This window comes from Mizuhopecten yessoensis, unplaced genomic scaffold (genome assembly GCF_002113885.1).
Source record: "Mizuhopecten yessoensis strain PY_sf001 unplaced genomic scaffold, ASM211388v2 scaffold11105, whole genome shotgun sequence".
NCBI classification, from domain to species: domain Eukaryota; kingdom Metazoa; phylum Mollusca; class Bivalvia; order Pectinida; family Pectinidae; genus Mizuhopecten; species Mizuhopecten yessoensis.
This window is the reverse complement of record NW_018408882.1, coordinates 744,346-754,515: the sequence shown is the minus strand read 5'-3', so window position 1 is coordinate 754,515 and position 10,170 is coordinate 744,346. Positions and strand designations below refer to the sequence as shown.

The 10,170-nt window shown below is 36.1% G+C and overlaps 1 protein-coding gene across 1 annotated transcript; it reads right to left on the bottom strand.

Moving 5' to 3' along the window:
* Nucleotides 1–3,238: 3,238 nt before the first annotated feature.
* On the bottom strand, nucleotides 3,239–10,170 carry LOC110465910 (membrane magnesium transporter 1-like). The gene is made up of 5 exons (XM_021522067.1): nucleotides 10,122–10,170; nucleotides 9,481–9,588; nucleotides 7,632–7,684; nucleotides 7,161–7,264; nucleotides 3,239–6,315 (listed from the first exon to the last, which is right to left on the bottom strand). The coding sequence occupies exons 1-5, from the start codon at nucleotides 10,141–10,143 to the stop codon at nucleotides 6,219–6,221; spliced, it is 384 nt and encodes a 127-aa protein (XP_021377742.1). The 5' UTR covers nucleotides 10,144–10,170; the 3' UTR covers nucleotides 3,239–6,218.

The window sequence follows — 10,170 nt, the reverse complement described above, 5'->3', positions numbered from 1 at the left end:
GTGTGTCTTGTGTTATCTGTATGACACGGCTTGCTATTAACAAGTTGGGAAAGACTTGCTGGTGGACCATTAGCATGCATTAAAGTAAAATGGACAAAAATGTTACAACATGATTAAAACTTTGGACGAAGTTCTCGTGAAATTCAGTATCAGGAGACACCAACAGGAGCTGAGGAGACTCTCCGAGAGACACCAACAGGAGCTGAGGAGACTCTCCGAGGGACACCAACAGGAGCTGAGGAGACTCTCCGAGGGACACCAACAGGAGCTGAGGAGACTCTCCGAGGGACACCAACAGGAGCTGAGGAGACTCTCCGAGGGACACCAACAGGAGCTGAGGAGACTCTCCGAGGGACACCAACAGGAGCTGAGGAGACTCTCCGAGGGACACCAACAGGAGCTGAGGAGACTCTCCGAGGGACACCAACAGGAGCTGAGGAGACTCTCCGAGGGACACCAACAGGAGCTGAGGAGACTCTCCGAGGGACACCAACAGGAGCTGAGGAGACTCTCCGAGGGACACCAACAGGAGCTGAGGAGACTCTCCGAGGGACACCAACAGGAGCTGAGGAGACTCTCCGAGGGACACCAACAGGAGCTGAGGAGACTCTCCGAGGGACACCAACAGGAGCTGAGGAGACTCTCCGAGGGACACCAACAGGAGCTGAGGAGACTCTCCGAGAGACACCAACAGGAGCTGAGGAGACTCTCCGAGGGACACCAACAGGAGCTGAGGAGACTCTCCGAGGGACACCAACAGGAGCTGAGGAGACTCTCCGAGGGACACCAAAAGGAGCTGAGGAGACACTCCGAGAGACGCCAAGAAAAGATATCTGTGGGTAATGGGTGTTCGGGAAGGACAGATGATTTGTACTCATTTGATGTTTCCCATCGAATCTAGGAAATGATGGCCTATGAAGAATATTAGGACTTTATTCATGGTAAACCTCAAAATATCTTAGCTGGTAGACCTCAAAATATCTTAGCTGGTAGACCTCAAAATATCTTAGCTGGTAAATCTCAAAATATCTTAGCTGGTAGACCTCAAAATATCTTCGCTGGTAGACCTCAAAATATCTTCGCTGGTAGACCTTAAAATATCTTAGCTGGTAGACCTCAAAATATCTTAGCTGGTAGACCTCAAAATATCTTAGCTGGTAGCCCTCAAAATATCTTAGCTGGTAGCCCTCAAAATATCTTAGCTGGTAGACCTCAAAATATCTTATCTGGTAGACCTCAAAATATCTTAGCTGGTAGACCTCAAAATATCTTATCTGGTAGACCTCAAAATATCTTAGCTGGTAGACTTAAAATCTTAATTAGCTGGAAATCATGTCATTGTCACAAATCATTTTGGTTTTTTTAAATGAGACAAAGAACAGGCTCCAGAATAGAGAATCAATTAAATAATGATAATTCTAGGTTCTTATATACCTCTTTATCACAACCTTGTTCTAGGTCGTCTCAAAGCGGTTCACAAATTACGATTGTGATTGTAAAACATATAAATAAGAAGCTGGAATATAACAACTGAGGGAATGACAATTAACAACCCCGAAATTAATATGGCTACCTTTTTCGTCAAGTTTGTAGTTCAGAGATCATTAATGTCGTTAATTTCTATAACCTCAGTGTACCAAGAACTGGACAGTTTTTAGCTAAATATCAATGTATTTTATGCCATTGTATCAATTCCAACAAGAGTACCGCAGGGCGGAACAATATATGCCTGTTGAATGCCATATAGTGCTCTATACTTTCTTACATTGAAATAAGATCTGCATCATTCAAAGAGTGGTTAGCTGATATAAATGTAGGAGAAAATCTCCGGATAAAAAAATCAAATACTGAAATGAACAAAAAAAAAATTGTTGAATCAAAATTCTTTTCAAGGAAACACAACAACATATCATGATTATTTAGTTTACTATAAGTTTCATAGAGATCCGTTGAAAAATGTAGGAGGAGAATGCCGGACAAAAATCAAATACTGAAATAAACAAAGGGCAATTACTTTTGCAAAACTTGTCGAATCAAACTTCTTTTCAAGGAAACACAACTTCATATCATGATTATTTAGCCTACTAAGTTTCAAAGAGATCCTTTGAAAAATGTAGGAGGAGAATGCCGGACAAAAATCAAATACTGAAATGAACAAAGGGCAATAACTTTGGTAAAAATTGTCGAATCAAAATTCTTTTAAGGGAGACACAACTTCATATCATGATTATAATGTATTCCAAGTTTCAAAGAGATCGGTCGAAAAATGTAGGAAAAACAAGTTTGTGCCGGATGGACGGACAGACAACGCCATACTATAATATTAATACTCCCGTCAAATTTGACGGGCGTATAAAAATGATTGTTCATTTTGCATAAACAGAAACCATCCACTTTTCTATTACAAATTTGTTTCTACAGCATGAGGTTCTATAAATAGAACGACGTGAAATACAATCAGGGTCACATAGGCCCTTGAACAGATGTAAATGTAGCCTAAAAGGGACACTTTGGTATTAAGGCTAATATCCCGGGATAAGTTATCAATATCAGCAGAACATTGTAAATGCTGCCTCTTATGACTACCAAGTATACTATCAATTCATGAAATTCCAGAATAATGTTTGCATTTCAGAAATAACTGGTTAGCATCACAAGTAAAGGTGGGTAGAAAGAAGAAGTACAGAAACAAAGGTGATACGTCACTTATTACTCGTCCTCCAGGGGGGCTATGGGGTTTGATACATCACTTATTACTCGTCCTCCAGGGGGGCTATGGGGTTTGATACATCCCTTATTACTCGTCCTCCAGGGGGGCTATGGGGTTTGATACATCCCTTATTACTGGTCCTCCAGGGGGACTATGGGTTTGCACTCTGTCTTTCTGTTTGGATTCCCTCCGTCCCCAAAGTTTGTCAAGGACATATTTTCTATACCTTTTCACCTGAAGCAACCAGATTTGGTGTGTATGTCTTCACTGGCTGAGTGCAGAGTACAAGAAGAATGTCATTGTGACCTATATCCTTAGATAGGTGCACAGCTTGGTAAATAAAGAAATCATTACCGGTGGGGATCTACGGATTGCCTTGCAATACTTTGCCTTGTTTATCATAAAATCTTTAAAAAAAAACAAAAAAACAGCCATTTAGAATCTAGAAATCTGGAGAAGATTGAATGACATTGCAGACAGGTGATTGAGATATACAGAGTGTAATTGATATAAAGACAAAATAAAAAATAATATTTCATATTTTTATTTTGCAATTTACATACAGGATCAATCAACATCAGGCATATGCATTCAGGAAACTTATTTCATGTATTTCATTAAACAGTTGGTCAGTAAAATATGGTTAACATGTTGATGAATGTATAGTTACTACCCGGGGTAAACTCCTCCTATTATGTAAAGGATCCCCGTACCACTGTCAAACTATGTGAAACTATGACTTCAAAACTTCTGTTTCCGGCATGATTGCATAGTTTTGATAAATCATTTTTTCATAAGAAAACTAAAGCTTGCGCAACTTTTATGAAAACATACTGGATTTTGATGAAATAAAAAACCATTATTAACAAATGTGTTCCGAATGTTAAATTTGAATTCTGGACTTCTGATCGTACATATGTACCATCACTGAAACCCAATGAGCTACCTAGACAACGGAAGTGTGCAAGCCCAAATGTGCTACTGTTATATCCTATAATGGAAATTAAGGGGAGGTAACTGTGTACAGGGGAGGGGAAAACGGCCGTGAAGTGGGACAGGAATCCTTTAATAACAATATCTATCGAAACCATCATCTACACTTACTGTACACACATTCAGCTCACCTAGTTTATACACAGTTTTTCCCAAACTCATAATATGAATATTTTGTTCACATACATACATTCATCGTACAACATTACCGTTTATATACATCAGATTACCAATAGATCTTTTCAACTCCTTGGGGGTTTGAACTATTACGCTAAATTACGCTTGCGTTAGTTGCTGCTTTTTTCCAAAGTTTTCTATTGCACAATTTGTTGGTGCACCAATTCATCAAGGCGTCAATCTGTTAAAATCTGACAATGTGCTAAAAATAGAGTGCGCCAAAATTAGTTTGTTCACAGTAATTGAACAACCTCACTCATTGCCTGGTTTATGAATATTTTCAGATTACATACATGTAGGATTCTGTTTAGAAAGGTACTATATAGACTACACTATTTTTACAGACACAATAACAATAAATTATTTTATAATGATATACATCGAGGTACAAATATGTGAACACAAAAGTCCATGACAACAATAATAACATTGCCGGCTTCTATTGTACTCTATTTAAATGATTATGCAGCATGTTTAACTGCTTCAGGTATAAGACATTTTCACTGTAGGATGAGAAAACATACGGGGTCTGAACAAAAATGATGTCAACTTTTTGGATAATACAACCGTTTCTATCAACTAAAACTGCTGGCCCTGTGATTATGAAAGAATTTAGAAGTTAATTTTAACTTCTGAATTTCCATATCAAATTATGAGATTACATTTTGAATATTTCAGGAAATTTAGACAAACATTTAAACTGGACTTAATAATCTACAGCTTCTCTGTACATACAGTAAAAATAATAAATACTCATGTACATATACCCTGTTGAAGAAACAGAAGCTTGAACTGCAGAATTCAGAAATAATCCCTTGGAAAATCTTGGGTATTACTTAACACTGATTCATAACATCAGGCCAAAAAATATATGTGTGTTTCAGGTAACATGTTCGAAAAAAATAGGGTAGCTCGTTAGGCAAGTAATTTATTTCAATTCTAATTTTTCATCTTCATTGATCAATGTTATGGTTTATATCAAATTTTACAATGCATTTCCACACGTTACACCGACTATTAATTTGTCAGGAAGATGGTCAGACTCACAGAACAGGAAGAAAAAACATTGTAATGAGCAGCTGTGAACTTTGCCTTGCTAATAAATTAATCTGAGATACAAGTAGTAGGTGATAAGATTTCTAGGGTCGGCAGGACAATCTATGGTAGGTGGGATACCTAAAACACAATATTTGTTTTGACCTCACCATCCAAAAGCGGTAACTAGGTAATCGGCACCAACTCTTGCTGTACATGTTCCAATATAGGTACACTTATTCAATATCAGGACCAATATATACACAACGACTTACAGGTCTCAAGTTATCATTTCGTATCTAATGAGGAAATTACGACTATATCCAAAAACAACAAATATTCATCGATGTATAATATTACTTCAATTGATACCCGAGAAGTTCTAGCAAAAGTGCGGACAATGAAATCAGTCAGATTTAAAACCCAAAAGGTTATGCTTTACCTTCAGCACAAAACAGGTTTTTTTAACATCATTTTGTTTTCCTTTTATATTTTGTGATTGTTTGGTATAGTTGGTATAATTGTATCTTGATAAAAGGTTCATTTTTACTGTATAGCGGGAAATGTTCGTCTTTTTTCGCCCGCCCTAATAAATGGTGAATTTATCATTACAGCGAACACTAGTAAACAACATACAATGTTATATACATAGAAATAAAATAATAAAATGAGAAGGGAAAATTTATTTGGGCGATAATGGATTTTACAATCGAAGAGCGATAAATTTTTCTGGTATAATTTGTATACAATATATCTGCCTCGAAAGTTTGAAAAAATTTCACAGACCACACTGTTGCTACAACAACTTATATTTAGTATACATAAATTATCTGAACTGGGTAAATTGACAAAAGAAAGTGCTACATTTCCATCTTTGCAGTCACATTTCCACTTTTTTATGCTACATTTCCATCTTTGCAGTCACATTTCCACTTTTTTATGCTACATTTTCATCTTTGCAGCATCATTTTCACTTTTTTATGCTACATTTCCATCTTTGCAGCAACATTTTCACTTTTTAAAACATAGTGGCGTAATGTTAACTCATCCCTAGTTAATTAACCTGTGTTTTTGTATAATTTTCTTGCATTTCATCAAATTCAATTTTAACTTTTTTTCTACACTGTATATACCGACTCAATATATGTTGGAAAGATGAAGTTATGCTACAACACTAAATCATTTTTCTTTCGATAATGTTAAAAAGTCCATCTTTCTCTCTCACTCAAATGCATTTCCATATCTTGGTAGACGGTAACTATGGTAGCGATCACTTTGCCGAGCTGTTCATTCTGTATAGGTGTTACCCACAACTGTTGGCGTCCCTCCGAGGGTACATGGCTTTACCGCGGTGGTTAAAACAGTAAAACGACTGTCTGTTACTAACCATATCCCATGTTCTACAACAGGAGACAAAGCAAAAAGTTTAATTGAGTACATTTTAAACATTTTAATTTTGTTTGGGTAAACAAAACAATTTGTTCATATTAATCAAATTAAAAGTTTCATGAAAATCAAAAGTTACCAATATGAAAAACATTTTAACTGTTTCTTATAGAGTAGAACTCTTTTTGAAAGAATATATTTCCTGTTACATACAGTTTAACTTCCATAAATCAAACTTCGAAGATTTCAAATTTCTAGATGTATCAAACTATCAGTAAAGTCCAGTTTTTACCCTTATATAAAACTGCTGATATTCCATTTATAAAAATGAACTTTTATGAATCGAATTTCTCGCTGTTTCAACTTGCAATCAAGGTCTGATCGTAAGGTAAACATTGAAAATTATAACTTATAATTCAAAGTAAAACAACTACATGTACCTGTACGAGAACATTGAGATATCCCTTGGGTCATTTTACCATCTAAATATGCTAACTACATATTTTTCTAACTACATTAAAAACCAATATTATATATTTCAAATTAAATATCTTGCCTTGTGTTCCATCATTTAACAATTACAGTTGGTTATACAGGATTTCCAAGAAGTTCAACATTCTTAGTATTGATGTGTCAAATTTTCCCCGATGGTCCCGTAAAGTTCGAAACATTGAAGCTAAACTGTATGTAGGTAGGATATCTACTTAACATAATGACTTACTATACATATCACAGGTAGGTAGGATATCTACTTACTATAATGACTTACTATACATATCACAGGTAGGTAGGATATCTACCTTCATAATACAAAGAGGTACATGTACTCTACTATACATACACCCACTAAACTACTTACTTGCTATCTTGTTCTGAGCTTGCTCGGATTTCTCGGAAAGTTCCAGATATGTGTACAACTGCGTAACACGTCAGAAAGAGCCCAACAAAGCACTGGATTATAATCTGTCCAACAAATACATTCATATTTAGTGTAGCCACATTTTAAAGATATACATTTTACTACTGAAATGGATCAATTTTTCACAAACTTGTGTTAAAATATATTTTCTGAAAAATGGTTGAAGTTATATTACCTCCCTTTGCCTCTTAAAACAGAACATTTCTTGATTTTTTTTACTTGGATTTTAATTAATTGTCATGTTTAGGGATGAACAAAAGAAGTTTTAAATCATTGAAACTAATGCAACATTTTGTAAATTATCCGTAAAAATAATTGATCTGTGTTGCCCCATTCAGAATTGATTGACCAGGAGCCTTTTCACTTCCCCTATCCCTTCTATGAATTGTGTATTAAATGAAATTCACTTACATCTAACGGTAGTTTTGTGAATTCCTGTTCTGTTAATCTCAGATATGATCTGTCTGTAAAGAAAACCAACATATACAAGTTAAACAGTCTTAATATTGCTACTGTCAAAACATTACAAAGGATGTTGTCTATCACAAAAATTAAATACCAATAGGAAATTAGTTTACAGGTTTATAAAATGATGATGTGCAAGAACTGATACGTACTCCCTGCAGTATGATAATTGTTATTAATATATTGTAGGTTTTAGTTTGAAATCATAACAGCCTTAGCTTAAACAAAAGAGTAAAAAAAAAATGAAGATTTAATTAGGTAGACAAAACATTTTGTTCTGCAAACATTAGACATCTTTTTCAAAGGGCAACTTCCAGGTATATATTGAGTGTTTTTTATACAACGACTTAATCTCCGACTCAAAATGACTGTAAAATATTTGGGTAGACAGTATTGAGTGAAAATATGATATGTACTTGTAGGGAACACAAAAACACAATGTTTTTCGCCACAAGTAAACAACAGAGCTGGCAATATACATTATATTACAGTACACTGTAATCTTAAAAAACATGACAACAACGAAAGAAGAGATCCTAGAATGATCTTGCTACCCACCATCAAAGAATCTTAATCAGATCTACAAAAGGTGATCCTTTGTTTATACAACTCTCAGTCCCCTTTGCCAAAGAATGTTCCGGACCGAAGCTTGTTCAAAAAACCCTTTACTAATATGCAAGGAGTAGGATTTACCTGTATTTCCCAAATTTGGTCTTGCCTTTCTTCCCCCAGGGGGGGGCAACACAACATTAAAGCCATTTTGGTCTCTTTGGAGTATAGATTATGTCCCCTTCTCCTAAGGTTGCTCCAGACCAATTTTTAGCATAAAATCCCTTTACTCAAGGAATAGGATTTTAAAGATTTACCTATATTTCCCCTATTTGTCCCACTGCCCTAGAGGGGCCACACCCTTCCATTAAACAGCATTTGATTCCCTTTGTAAAAGGATGCTTCAGATCAAATAAGTTTCAGATATCTTTACATGTACTCAAGGAATAGGATCTTAAAGGATTTAACTATTTCTTCCATTGGCCCGCCCCTCTGCCCCCAGCCTTCATTTGTTTATACAACTCTGAGTTCCCAGCTAACATCCCATATTCAAAGAAAAGGATTTTAAAAGATTTACTTATACCTCCCATAATAGGACCCGCGCCTTTCAGCTCTGTCCAGATGTGGGCTTCGTTTATACAATGTTATTTATAAGTCACCTTCTCCCAAGAATACTTTCAGCTGTTCCAGAATAGTAAAAGTTGAAGGACGGACATATGATGGATGCAGTGCAACGGCATAAGCTCCCATATAAAAAGAATTAGTAGAAAATATATTTGTTAGCATATTGTTTTTAGTAAAATAGGTGAAATTTACTTGTTTTTGCTTCATTTTCTTCAACATACTCGCAGACGTTAACTAAGTGTAAACTTTCACTACACAACAACGATGCGGTATGCTCACAGCGACGATCAGGGCACAGAAAAACAGGTACTCCGTTACAAAGCATTACATCAACCTCGACAAAACCTAGCGGCGATAAAGCTTCTGAGGAAGAGACATTTGTTTTATATATTGACGGGGCAGAGGAGGCCGGGTATTAATATTAGTAATAACACCGGGTTTGCTCCATTACAAGGCATTGGGTCGATTAATACCCGACCGGAGCAGAGGAGACCGGTATTAATATTATTACTAGACAAACCATTGTGCTGTCACCGCCCGCTATTTGATAAAAGCCGGAATCAGGTCATGTGATAAGTGAACAGTGTCACTTTAAAAACTTCACAACTTGCTGGAAACTTACGTTGTGCTGCTGAATAAGCGGCATGTGCCATCGCTAACAGCCCAACCACCACACATGTTTTGTGAAACTCCATCTTGTCAGCTTCTACCGGAAGTTCGTGATCATAAACTAATAAAAGAATATTTCCGGATAATAATTTTCCGGTATTTAGTATAGTGAAAATGAATGATATTTTAGAAAAGTGAAAAATGTTCCAAAGCAGTTTTGCTGTTGTTGACATATAGGTGCTCGGGTTTTGGAACATATGTGACATATTATGATATCCTACATCACTATACTTATAAATAATCCGGTTTCAGAAAAGCTACAGTAACTGTTAAAATATGATAACGTTATTGCAGGCAAATTCGCTATTCACCCAAATTCGCCACCCTGTGCCGAAAATGCCATATAACATCATAATACAAAGGGCGTGACGTAAATTACGTCACCATAGTCTTCAGCACAACTGAAACCCTTACTAATGTGACGAATTTGCCTGCATTAACGTTACATGTATGTGGTTAAGTATCACACATCACTGTGTACCGTTCCCACTATACTAATAAATCATATATAAGGAAAGGATATCAATTGTTTGAAATGCACACCAGTGTTTTTTGTTTATTGATGGATGCAACACTCAGATTTTCGGTGTTTACCTGAAATACTGATATCAAACATTTGAGAAGCTTCTTGCAACAAGCTTTG